The sequence below is a fragment of the Podarcis tiliguerta genome (genome assembly GCF_965153285.1).
Source record: "Podarcis tiliguerta genome assembly, chromosome: 7".
In the NCBI taxonomy this organism is placed as follows: Eukaryota; Metazoa; Chordata; class Lepidosauria; order Squamata; family Lacertidae; genus Podarcis; species Podarcis tiliguerta.
The window spans coordinates 22,209,043-22,233,289 of record NC_139540.1 but is presented as its reverse complement, the minus strand read 5'-3'; the positions used below and the strand labels follow the sequence as shown (position 1 = coordinate 22,233,289).

The 24,247-nt window shown below is 45.1% G+C and overlaps 2 protein-coding genes and 1 long non-coding RNA gene across 22 annotated transcripts in view; 2 read left to right on the top strand and 1 right to left on the bottom strand.

The window, feature by feature from the left end:
- Window positions 1-7,588, bottom strand: part of UBR5 (ubiquitin protein ligase E3 component n-recognin 5) — a 67,343-nt gene extending 59,755 nt beyond the window's left edge. For 7 of the 19 annotated variants that reach the window (XM_083450783.1, XM_083450797.1, XM_083450794.1 and 4 more), the window contains exon 1: window positions 7,136-7,534. In XM_083450783.1, the coding sequence (XP_083306909.1) occupies window positions 7,136-7,197 (62 nt within the window). In that variant the 5' untranslated portion in view covers window positions 7,198-7,534. Of the gene's footprint in view, window positions 1-7,135 lie in introns of all 19 variants that reach the window. The other 12 variants (XM_083450800.1, XM_083450786.1, XM_083450784.1 and 9 more) reach the window with 3 other exon arrangements.
- Window positions 7,589-7,754: 166 nt separating this feature from the next.
- LOC310682306 lies at window positions 7,755-16,049 on the top strand. 2 transcript variants are annotated; one of them, XR_014513856.1, is made up of 3 exons: window positions 7,755-8,044; window positions 10,600-10,699; window positions 15,842-16,049. It is a non-coding gene; the product is annotated as an uncharacterized lncRNA (long non-coding RNA). The 2 variants fall into 2 exon arrangements; XR_014513857.1 differs by having other exon boundaries at window positions 7,755-8,455.
- A 1,022-nt stretch (window positions 16,050-17,071) lies between these two features.
- ODF1 (outer dense fiber of sperm tails 1) lies at window positions 17,072-23,723 on the top strand. Its single transcript, XM_083450849.1, has 2 exons — window positions 17,072-17,502; window positions 23,233-23,723. The coding sequence occupies exons 1-2, from the start codon at window positions 17,207-17,209 to the stop codon at window positions 23,546-23,548; spliced, it is 612 nt and encodes a 203-aa protein (XP_083306975.1). The 5' UTR covers window positions 17,072-17,206; the 3' UTR covers window positions 23,549-23,723.
- Window positions 23,724-24,247: the final 524 nt, after the last annotated feature.

The window sequence follows — 24,247 nt, the reverse complement described above, 5'->3', positions numbered from 1 at the left end:
AATTAGTTTCCAATCACTGTTAGCCTTTTAGTCCTTTATATAGCAAACAGTAAACAAAAGATCCTTGACCATCCAACAGAAAGGAAGATCTATGGAAAAGTTTGTTTTTCATTATGGAATCTAAAGCTGAGACACCTAATCCAGCATTAAAGCTAGGCTCACTGACATGCCCAAAGTAGCTCAGTTCATGAAGAATCAGGTGAAAGAAGACTGTAGCTTTTGGCAAAGTCAAGCTTTTATGCATATTTTTATTTGATTTTTTTATTTATTAGATGAATATACCACTCTTCTTAATAAGATCTCAAAGCAATTCACTTGTCCTCAGCACCACTCCACCCAAGTTTTTACTTTCTACGTTATAGCATAAGCTATTCTATTTTGTTTTACACCTTTTCAAAGCCTTGTTCACTGTATCCATAACATCCTTAGAATCATAGAGTTGAGAGTTACTCCAAGGATCATCTAGTCCAAGCTTCCTCAAACTCGGCCCTCCAGATGTTTTGAGACTACAATTCCCATCATCCCTGACCACTGGTCCTGCTAGCTAGGGACCATGGGAGTTGTAGGACAAAAATGTCTGGAGGGCCGAATTTGAGGAAGCCTGATCTAGTCCAACCCCCTGCAAGGCAGGAATCTTCCACCCAATAACCCACAACCCTGAGATTAAGAGTCTAATGCTGGCTGAGCTATCCCTCAGGTCAAACAAAAAATATGCCAGTCATCTAATTCCTGGTGTTCACACTAAATGCTCTGTTAACATGACCTTTATATATCCCATTATGTAAGTTAACCTGCTCTCTCACTGCCTTTTCCTTCCTTTGGACTGGCCCTCACCTCTTCTCCATCCCTGAAGAAGCGGGATTGGCTAGCACTATGTCCCTCCAAAAGACCCCACCTCGAAATGTGGCTGCCCCACCTAACAAGGAAAGCTGGCTACGAGGCTGCCCTACAGGCATCTGCATCATCAGCACTGCTCTCAGGAGGCAACACTACCAGTCCAAGAAAGCCATTTACACCGAGCATGCCACCTAAGGCAACGTGAAGACCATTTTCAAGGTTATTTAGTTTGAGAAGGCAAACTCTCCCAGTGCAAACTACTTGGGAAGGGATATTATTATGCCATGGCTGGGCCTCAAGCAGTCTGGCTAGACATATTCCAGACTCCAGGCTAATAAAGTTAGCCACTGCTGCAACAGGCAATGACTGCAAGTGTTTTAGTATTTTCCACGATGTGGATTACATTTGTACTTCATGTTTTTGTGCCATTATTCCCCCCCCCCCCATTCTGTTCTGTGCACATATAGGGTAAGCTCCCTCACAAAACAGGTTCCTGTACTTGTACTCTGAAACACCTGCCTTATGCCTGCCTTACATAAGACATGAAAGGAAATCAGAAGTGGAGCGGTTAACATGAATTGCAATTAGATCAAAAAAATACATTTCACTGGTAATACATTTCTCTCTGTGTTCATTTCAGCAATACAATTGCTAACCTTTCAACAAGGTGATCTCACGATGAGAAGGTGAAGACTGTGATTCACTAAAGGTTAGGAAATAAAACCACCAAGAAGAGGAGTAGCCTTGCTAAAAAAAAAAGGAAAGGACCCCTGGACGGTTAAAAAAGGTAAAGGTACCCCTGCCCGTACGGGCCAGTCTTGACAGACTCTAGGGTTGTGCGCTCATCTCACTCTATAGGCTGGGAGCCAGCGCTGTCCGCAGACACTTCCGGGTCACATGGCCAGCGTGACAAACTGCAAGCCAGCGCAGCACACGGAACGCCGTTTACCTTCCCGCTAGTAAGCGGTCCCTATTTATCTACTTGCACCCGGGGGTGCTTTCGAACTGCTAGGTTGGCAGGCGCTGGGACCGAGCAACGGGAGCGCACCCCGCTGCGGGGATTCGAACCACCGACCTTTCGATCGGCAAGTCCTAGGCGCTGAGGCTTTTACCCACAGCGCCACCCGGGTCCCGTCCAGTCAAAGAAGACTATGGGATTGCTGCACTCATCTCACTTTTCAGGACGAGGGAGCCGGCGCTTGTCCAGAGACAGCTTTCTGGGTCATGTAGCCAGCATGACTAAACCACTACTGGTGCAAGGAGGACGATGACAATGCCAGAGTGAATAAGTTCAAATTTACTTTCCCACACTTTCCACTTGTGATGTGCTGATGGCCTGGGGGGAGGGAAGGGGGAACCAATACTTTTCTAATGTATGAAGCTCTTTCCACCTAGTCATATTCTTACTCTGAGCAGCTGGCATTTTTCTAGCTGGTGAGTGTGGAAAGTCCCAGGCTTTCTCCCAATTTGGAGGGGGCGGGGATCACCACTGCAGGGTAATCCTTGCTGAGACTCCCTTCACAGCCCGCACAGTTGGAAGAAAGCTAAAGACTGTGCTTCCAAGGTACTTCACACACCTCTGAAGGCATCACGAAAGCAAGGCACCGTTTTCCTCTACAGCTCCCATTACAAAAAAGGCAGGGCTTATTTTTGTACCACACTTCGACACAGCATGATTCCAAGGACATTTTCCCACCTGGGAAATGCCCCAAAGTCCTGCTGCACTTCAGAGGGGGCACCGCAAGGTCAGGGACAAAATCCTGAGCCCTGGATAGGAGCAAAGTTTCAGAAACCAAATTTCTGGTCAGCCACCAAGACCAGCCAAAATTTATGGCCCCCATTATATCCAAGTCCCCGAAACAGTAAAATTACTTAATGCCACCAATACCTTATTTTAAAGTATCCTGTTCCCTTTTAAGTGTCACAGTTAAAGAAAAATGTTGACGAACCAGAAAAGGCTTAGAAGGCAGCTATGAGAATAGTAAAGGCTGGGGACTCTGAAAAATTAGGGTTGATGTGCACAAACTACATAAATTCTGGGATGGGTCCCACTTACCCATGTCTCAAATGCACCCTCCAAAGCCACATTATATATTGTTTCAAGCTCATTAATGTCATCTAGAGATCTATTATGAAGTGGGAAACTGGGCAGGGTCAAAGTTGTATTTTGTGAGGGTTTTTAGGTGACCACCCAGAGGAAGTGTGTGTATGTAACTTTATTAAACACATTCATGAAGTCTATTTGTAAACAAACTTTGGGAGCCAGGGAGTTAATAAGGGAGTAAATTAAAGCTAACACTGTCCAGAGTATATATCTCAAAACTCTTGGGGGAGCAGAACAATACATCAACATGCCAGGTATTTGTAGCATAAAATCTCCAATCATTACAATTGAATTGGAACAGAAATCAAGAGTAACGCTGAAATTAATGAATACTGTGGACTGCATCCTTATCTGTTATAGCTTCTTGAAAGCATAGAGTAGAGGTTCCCAGCTATGCTCCTTTAAAACCGTTTGAGAATGTTTTGTGAATGTTTTGTCCTCAGGGTGCTGTCTCTAGGAGCCACAGCCCAATGCGAGCTCCAAACTTTTAGACCTCAAACTATGTAAGATTTCAGCAAAATATATAGGGTTGAGTCCAAAGAAAAATAGCTGAATGTATGTCTCACTGAAATCAGTGGAACAAGTAATTAAGCTTCTCCAATTTCAATGGGACTTAAGTTTAACTAACTCAGTCCAGATCCAATCTACAGTATCTAGATAACTGCAGAATATCCTGTTCTAGCTAAGCATGAAGATATTTTAAATAGTGTAATGGAATTTTGGAAAGGTAGAGAGAGTTCCAAAGGGACACACAAGCGGAAACACAGAGTTGTTGCCAAAATCACCTTCCCAGATCATGTTGGACATCGCTCCCTCTTAATGTATAATACTTAGCCCATGTTTCATAAACATGACATTTTTTATTTCCCTGCCACACATTTTTGTTGGCTGGTAGGGGAAGGAAAACATTACAACGGCAGATATTTGTATTCTTGTTGCATTCTTCTTGTTATTATTTTTACGTGTGTAATGGCTGTCTGCTAGACACAGTAAACTAAACTGATACACATTACATATTAGCAAAGCTTAGTAAAACATATCTAGATTCTAATTTCAACAATCTTCTACTGAAGGCACATGCTTTTTAATCAGTAAAGAATGGCCTGATTTAACAGTTAGATCCTAACGCTGAAGCAGCATATACGCATATAAACAGCTGCTCCAGGCAGTGTCACAAAACATGATAGTACACCACTGTTACAGGAAACCTATGGACTTGTGGTCTCAATTTATTTTATCCCTTTATGATGCTGTACACCAAAATACATGGTCAAAAGTGGGATAGTAACAGGCAGGAAAATGTTGGTTTACCAATCCTAAATTGTACTGTATTCCATCTCCTGCCCTGTGAATCAGAACTAAAATCCTGCTTACCCTCACCAAGGGAGACATTCTGAATCCCTAATTCCTGAGCAGAGAGGCTTTTCAACACCTTTTAAATATAGAAGAGCTTCCCCTCTCTTAAGTCACCATGATTACAAGTCACAAGTGCTATGGCACCAAGCATGTCGACTCAAAAGGGTATTTGATATTAATACCATTCTACATCAGAGAAGAAAATATATAAGCAAAAAGGTAAAATTAATATTTATTACTCATCTGCTTCTGGTTTCATGTGATCAACATTAAAAAAACACCAATTCACAAAGCATTGAAATAGGTACACAAAAATAACCTGATTTTCCAATGGTCAAACTGTGATCATTAATTAGGGGGAGCCATTTTGATAGTGCAAACAGATACATGGTGCAGTAGTTTCAGGTGTCTAACAATGGCCAGGGAATCCCTAGGTCAAATCTCCACTTGGTCATGAAGCTCACTGTGTAAACTTCAGCCAGTCACTTCCTCACAGTTTAACCCAGGGGTAGGCAACCTAAGACCCGTAGGCCGGATGCGGCCCAATCGCTCTCTCAATCCGGTCCGTGGACGGTCTGGGAATCAGCATGTTTTCACATGTGCTTTTATTTAAAATGCATCTCTGGGTTTTTTGTGGGGCATAGGAATTCGTTCTCTTTTTCCCCCCAAAATATAGCCCAGCCTACCACATGGTCTGAGGGACAGTGGACTGGCCCACGGCTGAAAAAGGTTGCTGACCCCTGCCCTAACCTAATTGACAGGGTTGTCTCAAGAATAAAAAGGGTAGGAAGAATCATGTATGCCAACCTAAGCTTTTCTGCAATCAGACCAAAAAGCTCTGCAATAGTCAAACATGTTCTATCGTGAGCATTTGTTATTACATCAGTAAAAATGAACAACCGGAATAAAGTTGTCCTTTAAAAGTGTTTGCATAAATGAAACCAAATCTGTGCTTTTCCAACTACCAATTCAAAAACAAATCCCCATATTTATGAAATAATTTTATGAATTTATGAAATAATCATTTGTTGCTAAGAAGTTATAGCTACCAACAGCCATTTTATAACGTGTTTTGTACATTTAAGTCTGCACTAAAATTGGTACTTTAAGCATTCCTCACTATCACAACTTCATGAACAATTTGGTTACGATTCTAAAGTTACAGCCATAATCAGTGTCACCAGAAAGAAACCAAATACCATGGGACCCAGTGGGATATATTTCTAGGCAAACATATTTAGAACATGGCTGTAGAAGTTACATGAAGATGCTGGTGTACTTGCCTCACACTATTAATGTCCTATGTCCACCCTTCTATGACAGAAACATGCCAAATTCATAGACATTACTGAGGCTGCAGCCAATCTCTGAGGTGGTATTTCTCTTAGCACATGACACTCACTGCAGTGTTAAATGTGTCACCAGGTCATTCAAGAGAAAGAAACCACACCCAGACAGGCAGGCCCGTAATAGTTTGAATAAGATGTAATCCTCACATTGATGTACGTTACTTGCTAAATATTTAGCTTTTCATTTTCTACTGAAATCTTTTTCAGACATCTTTCTTAGATAACAATACAATCCTATGCACACTCATCTGGGAATAAGCCCCACCAAAACACAGGGGTATTATTTCTGAGTAAATATGCTTAAGATTGTGCTGCACAATAACAGCATAGACTTGGACCATAATCAAATTTAATAAAGGCCCAGAGAGTACAATTACAGAAAAAAATGTCTACTATCTCTGTTGCTATTTTAAAAAGAAGTAATAGATATATCTCCGTTAACTGTAACAAAATTATTTTTGTGTTGTAATACAGAAAGTTAAACATTACTGGAAATCTCAAATTGCTTGCAATTTAGGCTTTCCATTATGCTCCCAATCATATGCATTTAGCAGTTTCAAGACTGTCAACCCCAATGCAATCAAGCCTATTTCATGAACACCAGCCACAATAAACATACTGATTTACCTATCCCTTTCCCATCACTAATTTGTAGTTGCAAATTCCCCCTTAAGTCCCCCTTAAAAGCATATTTAATTCAAAACCTAGTCTTGCTCCTTTGCTTTCTATGCCTAAAACAGGCAAGATTAGCAGCTTCTTCGAGATAAGATGGAAGAGTCCTTCAGAATTTTATCTGATGGTGTGCAACGTTCGAAATAGCTAAATTTCCATTACGGTCAAGATTCCCGTAGTGGCGGAGTTAAAATATACACACCATCAGAAGAGGCCAAGTTACACGATGCTTAGAGCGTGTAACCCCACGCGGAATCGCACTGTCAGTCGAAGTTTTTATTCAATACCGGGGAGAGAAGACCGGAGAGTCTGCTCAACCCCACCTTTTGCAAACCCTGAGACAAAAGCAAAACCAACACGTTTCCAAGCCGGATCCTATACCCACGTTTAACCCAGGATCCAACAGGATCGTTGCACCTGGGTAAGCATGCATGGGACCGTGCCTCTCATATTGACACCCGCGGCTTTCCTTATTTATTTATTTATCGGTTATTTTTTGTTTTATTTTAAGCGTCGAAATGCACGAGGCGGCTCCTGCATTTGCAACCCAGGCGGAGAACCTTGTTGACGCTCACAACGTGTAAAGTGAAAAGGGGTGGGGGAAATAAACAAAATCCCGGGGAGGGGGTGAAGGAGAAGTGTCCCCCCCCCCCACACACACACATTCCACCTCCAACCCTTCACTCCCGTCAACCAAACACGCGGGGCTCCTCCCCTCACGCACGGGGGCTCCTCCCCCTCTCCTGCTTCCTCTGTCTCCCCCCCCCACTCCCGGGGGCCCCCGAGGGGCCTCCCCTCGCGCGCGCTCCCTCCTCACCGGTCATTGAGCTGGTCCTCGGTGCCCGGGAGCGGGTGCACCACGAAGTGGATCGATGTCATGTTTCGCTCCCCCTCCCGGGCAGGGGCCGGGCGCGCGAGGAGGAAATGGAGGGTGCGGGGAGGGGGAAGAGGAGGAGGAGGAGGCGGAGGAGAAAGGACGGGCGACGGCGGGCGGGGGGGGGGGGAGGGCAGGAGGGCTTGGCGCCCCCTCCGGAGTGCCGCTGGGTGTCTCGTTCACACTCGGGAGCCTCCGCTCGGCGCGAGGGGAGAGCGAGAGGCTGGTCAGCGGCGTGCGCGGGAGCGGGGAGCTCGCGGCGGCGGGAAAAGGTTCGGTCAGCGCCCCGCTCTCACACGCGCCGCCATCTTAACTTCCAGCGGCCCCTCTCTTCCCTCCCTCTCCTTGCGCCTCGCCGGGGAGAGAGCGGACGGGGCGGAGCCGCAGCCGCCCAGCAGCCAATGGCAGGCCGCCGCTCAGCAGCGGGCGGCCGTGGGGACGATGTAAAGCTCGCGAGGGTTGGCCGGCGGCCGGCGTGCGTTGCGTCAGGCGCGGGCTGGGGAAGAGGGAGGGCGGCGTGGCTGCGCGCGCCGCTTTCGCTTCAAGTGCGGAGAGGGGAGGAGGAGGCGGCGATGCGCGTTGGAGATGCGCGTCAGCGCCGCCTTCTCCCGACGGTCCCGCCGCAGCTGCCGCCTTGGCCGCCCGGCTTCTGGGCCTTCCCGGAGAGCGGGAGATAAAACGGACATCCTCTTTCTCCTCCCCCGGAACAGACCGAGCGACTAGCGTGGAGGGCGGGAAATAATACCCTGTGAGGGAACGGGGAATCCGCCTCGCGAAGGAAAAAGCCCCCGAGTGGGAAAGGCTGGCAGGTCGCCATAGGCTTTCCCTGGACTTGCCAGCCAGACTCTGCCTGTAGGAGTTGCCAAAATTTATGTTGAGGTGGCGGGGAGGGAACACGCGAACGTGTGAACGTCGCACTTGCAGCTTTGCCTGGGGAAAGCCCCGGGGAAACCTTTTACTGCGGTTTGTGCGAAACGGGCCCTCCGTGCGTGACGGATAGGGAAGTGCAATCCACTGTCTCTCGAGACAGATGCTAATATCAGGTTTCCTTCCTCTGCGCTTTCCCCATTTTATCCTCACAACAACCCTGTGAGGTAGTTGTGTAGTAGTGAGTCACCCAACAGGCTTTGTGGCTGAGTGGGGATCTGAAGGTCCCGTCTTCACAATCCTAGGCCTACACTTTACCACACTTGAGTGGTTTTAATTCTGTTCACTGGCTGTTTGTTTGGTTGTATCGCCACCCCTCTTCTTTTTTTCCATGAGGTAAAGAGTGTCAAACCGATGACCTTCTGATGAGCAAGTCCTAGGCTCTGGTTTAATCCACAGCGCCACCCGCGTCCCTCTGCAGGTCATTGTAGCTACCTCTGATCCAGCTTGGAGGAAACCAACAAGTCTGAATTGTACCTTTGTACAATTGGATAGGGGACGTGGGTGGCGCTGTGGTCTAAACCAACCCTCTTGGGCTTGCCGATCAGAAGGTCGGTGGTTCGAATCTCCGTGATGGGGTGAGCTCCCGTTGCTTGATCCCAGCCCCTGCCAACCTAGCAGTTTGAAAGCACGCCAAAAAGTGAAAGTAGATAAATACGGTAGGAAGGTAAAACTGTTTCCATGCGCTGCTCTGGTTTCGGTGTTCCATTGTGCCAGAAGCAACTTAGTCATGCTGGCCACATGACCCGGAAGCTGTCTGCGGACAAACGCCAGCTCCCTCGGCCTGTAAAGCGAGATGAGGTCCGCAACCCCAGAGTTGCCTGCAGCTGGACTTAACTGTCAGGAGTCCTTTACCTTTACATTACAATTGGATAGTTACATGCACACTTCAGGCAAGCAAGTAGCATTATTCAGAGCTCAAGGGCACCAAACCACTCAAGTAGGGTGCAAAACAGGGCCACTGAAGGCTGTGACCTGGGAAGAGTCCTAAGAGCCAGAAATAGAGGCTTGGAAAGTCTCCAGATCTGAGGTTCCATTTCCCTGGGCTAGAGTAGAGAAGCCCCATCGTGAACTATTAACCTATGGTTATATGATTTGTGTGTAACTTTCTGAGGTCAAAGGCCTGAGCTTTAACCTTGTGCAACTTCTTTTTAACATCTATGTACCTACCAGGATTCCCCAAAAATGTAGTTTGTGACTGCAACATCTATGACTCTCAGGCAGGAACTCCTTTCCAATTTCGTTGCTGCTTCCTACTATGCTACCAGGAAGTTTGCAGTATCTCTTCTTGTTGCTGCTTCCCCTTATGCACATAAACCAATATACAATGGTACCTCATGTTAAGTACTTAATTCGTTGCAGAGGTCCGTTCTTAACCTGAAACTGTTCTTAACCTGAGGTACCACTTTAGCTAATGGAGTCTCCCGCTGCCGCCTCGTGATTTCTGTTCTCACCCTGAAGCAAAGTTCTTAACCCGAGGTACTATTTCTGGGTTAGCGGATTCTGTAACCTGAAGCGTCTGTAACCCGAAGTATCACTGTACTCCTGATATAGACATTGTTCTGAACATTACTGTCTGTGTGGAATCAGTGGCACTAAATTAGGACTTCGTCCTTTTCCTGGCAAGCCCATAACCTATCACCTATCCAGGATAACCAGTAGGCTATAGGGTTTTATTTGCTACATTTACATGCCCTCTTTCCATGGTAGAAATAAAGGAAGAATGTGTAGGATTCCCTCACAGTGCTCCATCCACACACTCACCCACCCTGGGCCTGGTCGGCTTCATCAATAATATCACATCGTGTATCTTCACACCATGCTGCTGACTGTTACAGTTGGCATTCCTCTGGCTGGCCCTGGCTGTTTACCTGCCAAACTGGCTGTAGAGTTGTGCTGGCTGTGTTTAGTCTGTAAACCTCTGAGTAAGCTTGTGTCTGTAGGTGTTGCTGCCCTCCTGACTGAAGAGTCATGAAGATGAGGGGGACACTATGGCTGGGGTCCCCAACATGGTGTCCGTGGCACCATGCTCCCCTCAGACACCCTGCTTGGTACTTACCAAGGCCACTGGGTACACCCAGTTTTTAATCTTTGTAAAAGAACATCCAGCAATTAAGGACAGCTTTTGGATGAGTTGAATATTTTGCTTGTTTGGTGGGAAAGGTTCTGCACACCACCATTTTTTCTTCCACGAAATGGGTGTTTTGTGATACAGTTCTTAGGTCTTCAAATGAGCATTCTGCACCCCAGAGTTGGAGACCCCCTGCACACACAATGGGCTCTCCTTGATAACATGCCCATGGCACAAGCCAGCAGGGCTTTGTAAGTGACAAATCTGTCACTTCACTCTCCTATTGGTGTCCCCATTAGCAAATACTAATGCTATCTGCTTTTTTTGCTTAGAGAGCAAAAAAACCTAGTAGATAACTATTTAAATAATGTAAGAATTGCTTTTTGTGATCATTGTTTTCTCAAAACAGTTTGGAGTTTTACGAACTGTGAAACTAGGAAACGTAATGCCTTAAGATGAAGTTTGAAATTTAAGAGTCTTATAAGAAAAAACAGTATGCGCAATACAAGGTATTTAAACTACAAGATTTTGGCCATTTCACTTTCTGTTAAAATGAGTTCCGTGGTGTCTCTTAACGCAATAACTTTTGGACATTAACAAAGCTGAATGTTGGAAGATTCGGATAAAAGAAAGTACTTCATACAGCGCATAGTTAAACTGCAGAACTTGCTTCCACATGAGGCATTGAGGCCACCAATTTAGACAGCTTTAAAAGAGGATTAGACAAATTCAGGAAAGAGGGCTATCAAACACTATCAGCCCTGATGGCTCTGCTCTGCCTTTAATATCAGTTGCAGGAGAGTTTCCCATCTGGTTCATCACTGTGAGAACAGGATGCTGGACTAGATGGGCCACTGGTCCTGATCCAGCAGGCTCCTCTTAAAGAATGGCTTAGGCCGACAAACATCTGTGTGATTTGTACACAGTGTGTGAAATCTGGGAAATCAAATAGTGCAATTAGCTCAATAGATATACTAAAGATGTATACCGTGAAGCTGTTGTTATTCCGATGTTCTTCCAACTTCTCTGTTCATCTCAAAGCTAATTTATGGAACAGGAATGTCCTCTGAAAACTGGAGGAGCATCTGCTAAGCTCTTTTTCTCAGAATGTTCTCACCCTGCAGGGAAGATCTTGTAAGGCCTTAAGAGGTCCTGCCTCTGGGGAACCCACACCCATAGCTTCACTTGCAGAAATATTGAGAATCAAGAACTACAGAGTTGGAAAGGGATCCAATGCAACTATCCAGATCAACCCAGCAAGCCTTCAAGGATATATTAAAAGCAGGCTTCCTCAAACTTGGCTCTCCAGGTGTTTTTTGAGACTACAATTCCCATCATCCCTGACCACTGGGACTGCTAGCTAGGGATCATGGGAGTTGTAGGCCAAAAACATCTGGAGGGCCGAGTTTAGGAAGCCTGATTAAAAGCAACTAGAGAGGAGGCCTCTGCTCCTATGATTTGCTCAAATTGCCTCTTGCTGCCCTCTGCTGCCACCTGGAGGCTGGTTAAGAAATAATGAGTCAGTTCTGATTGCAACTAGTGCCTGCTTAAAGGTGGGTCAATGAGTTCTAGTGTAATGAGAATTAATGATTACAGTTATTTATGTTGTTGCTGCAATCAGCTAAATGAAACCATATTCCCTTCCATGCATTAAAATCTTCTGAGGAGGGTTTCCACCCCACCCTAGCTCCACAAGGGACCCCACTAGCAAAGGCAGGCCGTGGGTTGATCCTAGAGCAATTTCAGTTGTTGCCAGATTTCTGATAACAGTATTAGCCTATAAAAGGAAAAATGGATTACTCTATGATTATTGATTTTGCCTAAATAATATTGATTTATACTGATAATTTGATATTTTAAGCGCTATATTGTTCTTATTTTAATGGAATTCAGAAACCTACGGTCTGAGATGTACTTGATTTTAACGTAATATAATTTATTAATTTTATCTTGTTATACCTGTGTTGCTGTATGATGTATTGAATATGGGCCTATGGCCATAATAAACTATCTGATCTGTTGGCTAGGATGCTTACTGTCTTAATATGTACTCCCAGATTCAAGTGTCATAATGTCAGGAAACTTTTGTGTATTAGATAGAGGTAAGAAAAAGATAGCTACGGAATATTAGGGTGTGGTGATTGCTGCTCATAGTCAGAGCTCCAGTCGTGTGCAATCTTGTTGTTGTTTAGTCGTTCAGTCGTGTCCAACTCTTCGTGACCCCATGGACCAGAGCACGCCAGGCACTCCTGTCTTCCACTGCCACCCGCAGTTTGGTCAGATTCATGTTTGTAGCTTCGAGAACACTGTCTAACCATCTCGTCCTCTGTCGTCCCCTTCTCCTTGTGCCCTCCATCTTTCCCAACATCAGGGTCTTTTCCAGTGAGTCTTCTCTTCTCATGAGATGGCCAAAGTATTGGAGCCTCAGCTTCACGATCTGTCCTTCCAGTGAGCACTCAGGGCTGATTTCCTTAAGAATGGATGCATTTGATCTTCTTGCAGTCCATGGGACTCTCAAGAGTCTTCTCCAGCACCATAATTCAAAAGCATCAATTCTTCGGCGATCAGCCTTCTTTATGGTCCAGCTCTCACTTCCATACATCACTACTGGGAAAACCATAGCTTTTACTATACGGACCTGTGTTGGCAAGGTGATGTCTCTACTTTTTAAAATGCTGTCTAGGTTTGTCATTGCTTTCCTCCCAAGAAGCAGGCGTCTCTTAATTTCGTGGCTGCTGTCACCATCTGCAGTGATCATGGAGCCCAAGAAAGTAAAATCTCTCACTGCCTCCATTTCCTCCCCTTCTATTTGCCAGGAGGTGATGGGACCAGTGGCCATGATCTTCGTTTTTTTGATGTTGAGCTTCAGACCATATTTTGCGCTCTCCTCTTTCACCCTCAATAAAAGGTTCTTTAATTCCTCCTCACTTTCTGCCATCAAGGTTGTGTCATCTGCATATCTGAGGTTGTTGATATTTCTTCCAGCAATCTTAATTCCGGCTAGGGATTCATCCAGCCCAGCCTTTCGCATGATGAATTCTGCATGTAAGTTAAATATGCAGGGAGACAAAATACAGCCTTGTCGTACTCCTTTCCCAATTTTGAACCAATCAGTTGTTCCATATCCAGTTCTAACTGTAGCTTCTTGTCCCACATAGAGATTTCTCAGGAGACAGATGAGGTGATCAGGCACTCCCATTTCTTTAAGAACTTGCCGTAGTTTGCTGTGGTCGACACAGTCAAAGGCTTTTGCATAGTCAATGAAGCAGAAGTAGATGTCTTTCTGGAACTCTCTAGCTTTCTCCATAATCCAGCGCATGTTTGCAATTTGGTCTCTGGTTCCTCTGCCTCTTCTAAATCCAGCTTGCACTTCTGGGAGTTCTCGGTCCACATACTGCTTGAGCCTTCCTTGTAGAATTTTAAGCATAACCTTGCTAGCGTGTGAAATGAGTGCAATTGTGCGGTAGTTGGAGCATTCTTTAGCACTGCCCTTCTTTGGGATTGGGATGTAGACTGACCTTCTCCAATCCTCTGGCCACTGCTGAGTTTTCCAAACTTGCTGGCATATTGAGTGTAGCACCTTAACAGCATCATCTTTTAAAATTTTAAATAGTTCAGCTGGAATACCATCACTTCCACTGGCCTTGTTATTTGCAATGCTTTCTAAGGCCCATTTGACTTCACTCTCCAGGATGTCTGGCTCAAGGTCAGCAACCACACTACCTGGGGTGTACGAGACATCCATATCTTTCTGGTATAATTCCTCTGTGTATTCTTGCCACCTCTTCTTGATGTCTTCTGCTTCTGTTAGGTCCTTACCACTTTTGTCCTTTATTATGGTAATCTTTGAACGAAATGTTCCTTTCATATCTCCAATTTTCTTGAACAGATCTCTGGTTCTTCCCATTCTGTTGTTTTCCTCTATTTCTTTGCATTGCTCATTTAGGAAAGCCTTCTTGTCTCTCCTTGCTATTTTTTGGAATTCTGCATTCAATTTCCTGTATCTTTCTCTATCTCCCTCACATTTTGCTTGCCTTCTCTCCCCCGCTATTTGTAAGGCCTCATTGGACAGCCACTTTGCTTTCTTGCATTTCCTTTTCATTGGGATGGTTTTCGTTGCTGCCTCCTGTATAATGTTTCGAGCCTCCATCCATAGTTCTTCAGGCACTCTATCCAGCAAATCTAAATCCTTAAACCTGTTCCTCACTTCCACTGTGTATTCATAAGGGATTTGGTTTAGATTGTATCTTACCGGCCCAGTGGTTTTTCCTACTTTCTTCAGTTTAAGCTTGAATTTTGCTATAAGAAGCTGATGATCTGAGCCACAGTCAGCTCCAGGTCTTGTTTTTGCTGACTGTATAGAGCTTCTCCATCTTTGGCTGCAGAGAATATAATCAATCTGATTTCGATGCTGCCCATCTGGTGATGTCCATGTGTAGAGTCGTCTCTTGTGTTGTTGGAAAAGAGTGTTTGTGATGACCAGCTTGTTCTCTTGACAGAACTCTATTAGCCTTTGGCCTGCTTCGTTTTGAATTCCAAGACCAAATTTGCCAGTTGTTCCTTTTATCTCTTGATTCCCTACTTTAGCATTCCAATCCCCTATAATGAAAAGAACATCCTTCTTTGGTGTCACTTCTATAAGGTCTTGTAAGTCTTCATAGAATTGGTCAATTTCAGTTTCTTCAGCACCAGTAGTTGGTGCATAAACTTGGATTATTGTTATGTTAAAAGGTCTGCCTTGGATTCGTATCGAGATCATTCTATCATTTTTGAGATTGCATCCCAGTACAGCCTTCGCCACTCTTTTGTTGACTATGAGGGCCACTCCATTTCTTTTGTGGGTTTCTTGCCCACAGTAGTAGATATGATGGTCATCCGAACTGAATTCGCCCATTCCCGTCCATTTTAGTTCACTGATGCCCAGGATGTCAATATTTATTCTTGCCATCTCATTTTTGACCACATCCAACTTACCCAGGTTCATGGTTCTTACATTCCAGGTTCCTATGCAATATTTTTCTTTACAGCATTGGACTTTCCTTTCGCTTCCATGCATATCCGCAACTGAGCGTCCTTTCGGCTTTGGCCCAGCCGCTTCATCAGCTCTGGATCTACTTGTACTTGTCCTCCGCTCTTCCCCAGTAGCATGTTGGACGCCTTCCGACCTGAGGGGCTCATCTTCCAGCGTCATATCTTTTATATGCCTGTTGTCTTTGTCCATGGAGTTTTCATGGCAAGGATACTGGAGTGGCTTGCCGGTTCCTGCTCCAGGTGGATCACGTTTGGTCAAAACTCTCCACTATGACCTGTTCATCTTGGGTGCCCTGCTCGGCATAGTTCATAGCTTCTCTGAGTTCTTCAAGCCCCTTCGCCACGGCAAGGCAGTGATCCATGAAGGGGGTGTGCAATCTACCTTGTGTGAATTGCTGCTAGTCCACAGAAACTAGCAGACCCAAGACGTGGGTGTTGAATCTGCTGTTGTACCAAAAACAGAGCTGTGCTATCCCTAAACAAGAGGTGATTTGAAAAGTCAGGGACTACGGCTGGTAGCAGGCGGAGCCAGGACCAAAAGATGGTGGAATTTGCAGCTCCTCCTCTCTCTGTGTCACCCCATTCGGTCTCTTACATTTCCCTTCCTCTCTCACACAAAGCAAAAGAGGATATGCTTCTCAGAAGGGCAGTTTGGAGAGCAAAAAGTGAGCCTACATTATCCAGGGAACAAGGTGATACTTAGGGTACATGTGAAATTTAGTCAAGGCATTGTTTTTACTTCTTAGAACAAAATTTATATACCGCTTGAATTGTAGTGAAACCTCTGCAGTTGGCTTTTGGGCTTTAAACCCTGCGATAGGATGTACTTTTTACTGTCCTGCGCAACAGTTGCCTAAAATACCCCCTGAAAGCATTGTTAAAGATGGGAGTTGTCCCCAACTAAGTTTTACTCAAGAGTAGACCCATTGAAATTAATGGGCCCAAGTTAGTAATAGTCATTCATTTTATTGGGTCTACTTTGAGTGGGACTACCACTGGATACAAAGCAGGATGTTAAATTACTTCGCCGATTCATAGAATTTTGTAAAACAATAGTTCAGGGCATCCTGATCAAAGCAAAAGTCTGAAAATTTAGCCTTTTATATTTCTCGCCTGAAACCTGTGACATAATGGCCATTTCATAATATCAGAGTAATTACAAGCAGTAGGAGACAGTGGGCACAGAAAACTGAATCCCAGTGTATTTTAACTAAAACCATCTGAGGGAACTTGGTGTTATTTCTGAAGGAGGTGGAGACATATTCAGTCTTGTTACCCAAGAATTAGATCTTCAGAAAGTTTGAGGGATATCTCTTAGGAGGCCACATTCTGAACGTAAAATGGTTCCTGAACTAAATTTTGAGTTTAAATTTAATAGTTGGCCCCCAATAGTAACGTTATGAAACATTATTCATCAGTGGATTTGGCTTTTCAGGATGTGGGCCTGATTTGCTTTCTGCCTATATGTTTTATGTTTCTGTGTTTATAAGGACAATTGGACAACGTCCAAGTATTTCGCCCAAACCAATCTTCAGTTCCTATCACAACACCATTAAGACACCCACATCACACTCATTTCCTACCAAGAGGCCAAAGTACAAGTTACCCCCCTGAGAAATTCTGAAGTCTGTAATGTGGGCTTTTAACAGAAGTCTGTAATGGCTTTTAACAAATACCACAAACTCGGAGCTTTCTGACTTCATTGTACATGAAAGAATGAGCTTGATGCTTCATCAGGGTGGCATTTTACATTCAGCAGCTGAGACACAACCACAGTTTACCGTTCCCGTGGCGATGGCTAGACTGTGACCTATTTGCAGAGCAATGATGTCATAAACGCCATGCTGGAATACAGCCAGAACACCAGTTGCTTGCTCCTTAATGCAAACTTCTGGCCGGGGCTTGCAAGACCAATTTTTTTTCCCCTGACGAGTGCCCTTTTTTGAAGGCTGTACTCGTCGGTTAATATGGTTTAATGCCTACTCATGGCGACCCTCTGCAACGCCCTGGAAGCTGTTAGGCGAGATTTAAGGCGAACCGACAGAGAAATAAAGAAGCGCTTAAGGCTTATGGACATGAGTTGCTGCCCTAAATCCTGCGAAGTCCAGGCAACCTGCCTTTGTGATATAAGTCTCCACCCACATTGTTGCTGTCTTCTCCACCCCTACCCACACTGCCTGTGTGACATACTATGCTGTCGTCCCTGTAGACCGCCTTGCCTCACACCTTTGGAGCGTAAAGCTATCAGGGCTAAGATAGAAGCTGAGCAAGAACTGGCCAGGTAAACGGGTTTCTCCAGTTTGTCGCTTGCGTAATTAGTTAAGGTGTTAATAGTTAAGGTGTTAAAAGGAGCAGGGTGGAAGCAATGGGGAGTGCATTTGTTCCTGTGTATCTAGTTCGGTAAAGGGACGCGGGTGGCACTGGTCTAAACCACTGAGCCTAGGGCTTGCTGATGAGAAGGTCGGCAGTTCGAATCCTCGCGACGGGGTGAGCTCCCGTTCAGTCCCCGCTCCTGCCAACCTAGCAGTTCAAAAGCACACAGTGCAAGTAGATAAATAGGTACTGCTCTGGTGGAAAAATAAACGGCATTTCCGTGCTCTGCTCTGGTTCGCCAGAAGCGGATTAGTCATGCTGGCCACATGACCCAAAAGCTGTCTCTGGACAAATGCCAGCTCCCTCTGCCAGTAAAGCGAGATGAGCGCCACAACCCCAGAGTCGTCCGTGACTGGACCTAACAGTCAGGGGTCCCTTTACCTTTATCTAGTTCTGTAATCTGACTGCTGCAGCAATAGATGTCCTACAAAAGAGGGAAAGGAAGCACATTTGCAGGTCTGTTTTAAACTGTGTCCTTCTGCATGTTGCTATTTTATTGCTTATTTGTTAAAGCTATATACTACCCTATACCCATAGATGTCAGGGCGGTTCAGAACATAAAAGTTATTTAGGAGGTCACCAACTTGGATGGAGCCAAAGCCCTGCCACCCTTCAGAATAAAAAGAAGACAAGGTGAACTGCTTAGTTAAGCTGTGACATTTGCTCCCACGAGATGCAGCGATGGCCACCAATTTGGGTGGCTTTAGAAGAGGATTGGACAAATTAATGGGGAATAAGGATATCCGTGGCTCATTGGCCTGATCAAGCAAGCACCTCTTACGCTCTTAGAAGTGCTTTATGTATGCACTTTTAAAGCCCGTGGAGGCACCGCAGCTTTGAAATGCCCTCTCAAGGGAAGTACACCAACAAAGATACTGTATTTCAGGCATGTCCAAAGTCTGTTTCGGGGACCTAATCCGGCCTGCCGGTTGGTTTAATCCGGCCCCCGTGGCAGTTTATCTCCTGGGGTAAAATCCTAAAACAAAGCTCAACAACTTCAATCCTAAAAAAAAGGTCAACAATTGTTGTTGTTCACTTCATCAAATCCGGCCCTATTTGAAAAAAGTTTGGGCCCCCCTGCTGTATTTTCTCCCAGGCGTGAAGTTGCAATCGTTTGTACTCCATCAACATTTATCAAGAGGAGACCAACTGAAATTAGTAGCCATCGCTAACAGGCCCAATCATGGGGTTCTGCTCTGAGTGAACGTTGGCTGAATACAACCCAATCTTTTTATTTGCCTCAGGCACTCTCCTTCTCCAGCAGAGTGTCTGAACTCTACCCTGCGACTGGCTTATGCACACCAGTGGTGAGCAATGGCTACATGAGGTTGCAGAGTGCTTCTAGGTGGGCATTCATTGGGGGGTCTGGGGATCTCACGCATGCACTTCCTTTGCAGGGTCTGCACAACGTAGTTGGCATCAAAATGCCAGCGGGGTATTTCCCCTCCCCCATTTAATCTGGATTTACCCATTTATCAGAAAATCCCTTCAGTTTCTCGTTTGTTTGTTTTTAAAATGTTGGCAATGACCTATTGCAATACTAAGCCCCTGGGATAATTGTTCCCAAAGCGTGGGATAATCTCCCCTTCAATGCAACTCTTAGGACACAGCTACATTGGTCAAAAAACAGTGCTTTGAATGCGTTATAAACATGCAACACCAGGTGGCGCTAGAGAGCAAAAAGATTTTATTTGACATTTTCAATAGCGTCCGCCCCCCGCCCCCCCCCCCCCGCCCCGCTTTTGTTATAACAATTTAATTTCTGACTTTTTAATAGCATTTTTTCCTGTGTGTAGCTGGTTGGACCCTGTGGGAACAGAATGCTAGACTAGGTGGCCTGATCGCAACAGTCAAACAATAAATAAAACATATCAAGAAGCACACAACAAGGTTGATCAATTCCCACATAAATCTTAACAAGGTCTAAAAATAACAATTGCAGAAAATTAATATCAATAACAGCAACAAGAAACCCCAACAAAAAAACTCTAAACAATCCCTCAGCCCAAGAATCTCTTCAGCAGCCTCCACTTTTGTAGTTGGAGTCAGTCAAGACCCCACCCTCCCAAGGCAGGTGGGAAAAGCCAGCAAGGCAGGGAGCAGGGCTTCCAGGACTCACAGCCAAGATGGTCTCTGGCTGTATATAAGTTGAGACTCATAAAAGCACCACACAGGAAACCAAAGTTTTACAGCCAGTGGTTAGGCAGATAACAGAACTGAGTGTGGCCAAAATACATACTCATCAAATAAATTCAAGGGATGGCCCTGCCTCCTCACAGGGTTGCTGTGAGGATAAAATAGGAAATTCCATGTATGTTGTCATGAGATTCTTGGCAGAAGGGTGCACTACAAATATGTAGTGCCGCTGCATCATTTATCATTGAGCATGTTCACGTTTCAGCAAATCGGAAAGTGTCGTTTGGATTTCTATTGTAAGTGGAATAAAAGAGCCATGTTCATGTTTCCTTTTGTGTGCTTGTATACCACTTTTAGTCACCAGGTAACTTCAGAACAGTTTCCATAATAAATAAATCCATGGGCAATATCCAGCAAAATATTCCCATTAGCACAAAGACTTCTGACTGTGCAGTGGAACTTTCTCTCCCTTTATGCACCCACTAAACCCATTCTGGGAGTTTTTCTAACCTTCCAGAGCAGATTTCAGGAGGGGCTAAGGTTGCACAGAGAGAGGAGAGGAAGTTATTTTGTGTCCTTGCACTTAGTAGTGGAACTACTTAATTGGAACCTGCCCCATATCATTAAAGATCACACAACACAATTAAAACACCTAGCAATAAACTATAGCTTAAGAGCATGAGACACTTAAATCAAGGTCGTGGTTTCAAGCCCCACATTAAGCAAAATATTCCTGCCTTGCAGAGGGTTGGACTAGATGACACTCATAGTCCCTTCTATAATAAAAGATAACCCCCAAGCTCAGAAACAGTCTAACCATAGCCTGTGACAGCTAGAGAAAGAAAGTTTCCAGCAGGTGATGGAAAACCCCATCTGTGTTATGTCTGGTCTTGACTCCGCGAAGAGGGAGCTCTGCAGAGAAGACTCTACTCCAGGTCCCTTCACAATAAGAGATGTCCATTGGTGGATCCACAAGCAGGGCCTTCCCTGCTGATCTGAGGGGCGAGGGAGGAGACATTGATAAGTGCTGCTCCATCAAATCAAATACCCAGGATCCTATGTCATTCAAGAGCAGGGATGGGCAAATCTGCCAGTTTCTATTTTTTCACAATCTTACATTCGAATCACTTTGTGATTTATTTTTTTAAAAAGGTTCTTGTGAAAATTTATCATTTTATATATTTATTTATACATACATACATACATACATACATACATACCCCACCCATCTGGCTGAGTTTCCCCAGGCACTCTGGGCGGCTTCCAATCAAGTGTTAAAAACAATACAGCATTAAATATTAAAAACTTCCCTAAACAGGGCTGCCTTCAGATGTCTTTTAAAGAGAAGATAGCTGCTTATTTCCTTCACTTCTGAAGGGAGGGCGTTCCACAGAACGGGCGCTTCTACCAAGAAGGCCCTCTGCCTGGTTCCCTGTAACCTCACTTCTTGCAATGATGGAACTGCCAGAAGGCCCTCGGTGCTGGATCTCAGTGCCTGGGCTGAACAGTGGAGGTGGAGACGCTCCTTGAGGTATACTGGACTGAGGCCGTTTAGGGCTTTTATATTTTACATTTCACATTTTGGTGCGAATTTCTCCTAATGAACACATTTTTATGTATTTTTGTGTGTTATTTTCACATATACATGCATTTCAATGCACACTTTACCCTAGTATATTAATTTTTTTGAAGGATGGCTTTGCTTCAGCACTTGTTTCCAACTGTGTATTCCTTTTCTACATAGCCACATTTCTTTATGTGTCTTCCTTTTAACTATCCCTAGATTGCAAGCTTTTTAGTATGCTTATAAAATGCCCTGCATTAGTGTTTATATATTTATCTCCTATATATAAGCTAATTGCCAAATGGCACCTTCAGCCTTAGTTACACTCACCACAATGGACTGTCTAGGCCCCTCTTTTTTGCAACTATTTTCCATTTCATTTCCATACCACTTTATTTTTTAAAAAAATAAAAAGGTCTCAAAGCAGTTTACATTAAAACATTCAATAAAGCAATCCGGAATAAAACAAATGCAAGCTTCAAGGAAAATATTTCCGATCCTTCTCTAAGGGACATTTTGCTTTTCCCAAATTTATTTACCTCCTTAATTTATATAGCTGTCCCATAGTAGAAGTACTCCAGGAAGCCAGTGTGGTGTAGTGGTAAGAGTGTCGGACTAGGACCTGGGAGATCAGGGTTCAAATCCCCACTCAGTCATGAAGCTCACTGGGTGACCTTAGGCCAGTCACGGCATCTTCACCTACCTCACAGGGTTGTTGTTGTAGGGATTAACTATGGAGAAAAAGCTGGGATCTAAATGCAAAAAATAAGCTCTTCAGCTTACTTGCTTAAGAAAGCTGGAGGGGCCAGCCAGATGGAGATAATAGAGAATCATAGAATCGTAGAGTTGGAAGAGACCACAAGGGCCATCGAGTCCAACCCCCTGCCAAGCAGGAAACACCATCAGAGCACTCCTGACATATGGTTATCAAGCCTCTGCTTAAAGACCTCCAAAGAAGGAGACTCCACCACACTCCTTGGCAGCAAATTCCACTGTCGAACAGCTCTTACTGTTGTAAGATGTCAGCCGCCAACCTGGCATTCAGAGATCTCCACATGGTCACAATTGGACCCGCACCAGTTGCAAAACGCGCCTGGCGCCTGGCTAGTTTATAATACTGCACACACACACAAACACACACACACACACACACAGAGAGAGAGAGAGAGAGAGAGAGAGAGAGAGAGAGAAGGCCACTGGCAAATGATTAGAGTCTAAAGTTTTTACAGCAAACATCACGGATTTGTCACCGTCCAGTTCTACCAACACAAGGATATAGATGAGTTCAACCCTGTGGCATTTCCTGTGAACTGGTACAAGCTGATGTACTGTATTGCAACCGTTTGGTTTCCACTGCCATATAATGTGAATCCACCGACACAATGTCCCATCGAATCATGCCTATTTATCAACAGATTTAGCCTCCGCTTCTCATCCTGTATTTTAATACTTTGTTGTCTTTTAATACCCACTTGTATTTTAATACTTTGTTGGAAGCTGCCCACAGTGGCTGGGGAAACCGACTCTGGGGTTGCGGCGCTCATCTCGCTTTATTGGCTGAGGGAGCTGGCGTACAGCTTCCGGGTCATGTGGCCAGAATGACTAAGCCGCTTCTGGCGAACCAGAGCAGCGCACGGAAACACCATACTCCTGGAGCGGTACCTATTTATCTACTTGCACTTTGACGTGCTTTCAAACTGCTAGGTTGGCAGGAGCAGGGACCGAGCAACAGGAACTCACCCCGTCACGGGGATTCGAACCGCTGACCTTCTGATCGGCAAATCCTAGGCTCTGTGGTTTATTAGTAGTAGTAGTAGTAGTAGTGGTATCATGATCCTCCTATGAGCGAGATTCCGGCCACTTGAAGCAGCTTGGCTCGTTCTTCCCTATGTTATTATCGTAACCATTATTACTACTGCTGTTGCTATTCTTTTGCAGAATTCGAAGAAGGATCACTAAGATGATGGCAGCATGTAGCCGCCCAAAGCTGCTGGCTTTAATGGACGTTAAGGGTTTTGACCCGGAAGACATTACAGTGAGGGTACAAGATGGGAAAATTAAAGTGTCGGCTGAGCACGAGGAAGAATTTAAGACTTGCAGAGGGAAGGAGTACAACTACTCCACCGTCACCAAGGAGATCTGCTTGCCACCAGGGGTGTGTGAGAACGAAGTCACTTATACCATCGGACCCTGCAGTCTCGTGAGGATAGAGTCCCCAGGCTGTGTCCCTTCCTGCCTGCTTAGCCTGCTTTGAAGAAGACACTGGATGATCAGCTCTGGCAGCTGTTCAGCATCTGGATGCGACCTCAGTGGATCCTAAGGGGAATGGTTGTGTTTGGTTTCTTTTTTCTCTCTCTTTTTTAATATCGCCCTTTAAACGTGTTGCTGTCCATGCGAACCTTCTTCCAACAACGACAATGCTGAGCATCTGCTGGTGTGACTGCGTTTGTTTTTATTTTCAAGTTGTATTTTAAAGGGTGTCTTCATAGCCACAGGAGGGGGAATGCAGTGCTGGATTATCAAATAGGCAGAATCAGTGGCGTAGCGTGGGTTGTCAGCACCCGGGGCAAGGCAAGTAATTTGCGCCCCCCCCCCGCACTGTCCCTCCCCCAGATAGTCCCTGGGGGACTACAGTGGGCGGCGACCCAGCAGCTCGGATGGGATTTGCACAGCCTGCACTGCAGTGAGAGAGAGAGAGTGAGCCGGGTAGGGGCAGAGAGCTGCGAGTGCGAGCGCGCCCCCCCAGATGTTGCGCCCGGTGCGGCCGGCCCCCCCTACACCCCCCACGCTACGCCACTGGGCAGAATAGGCACAGGAGTATAGGCTCCACGCCTTTTAGGGGACCCGCGACAGTGGATCAAAATAATATTGATCTTGAAAGAAAATTACAATCAAGCTTTCTTAGTTCAGTGTGAGGCCCCCCAAGATTTTGACTGCCTAGTGGCCTCTACAG

Coding starts and splice junctions, on each gene's coding strand:
- ODF1 (XM_083450849.1), top strand. CDS start 17,207: ATGGCGACCCTCTGCAACGCCCTGGAAGCTGTTAGGCGAGATTTAAGG. Junction 17,503..23,232: donor GCTGAGCAAGAACTGGCCAG/GTAAACGGGTTT, acceptor ATTCTTTTGCAG/AATTCGAAGAAGGATCACTA.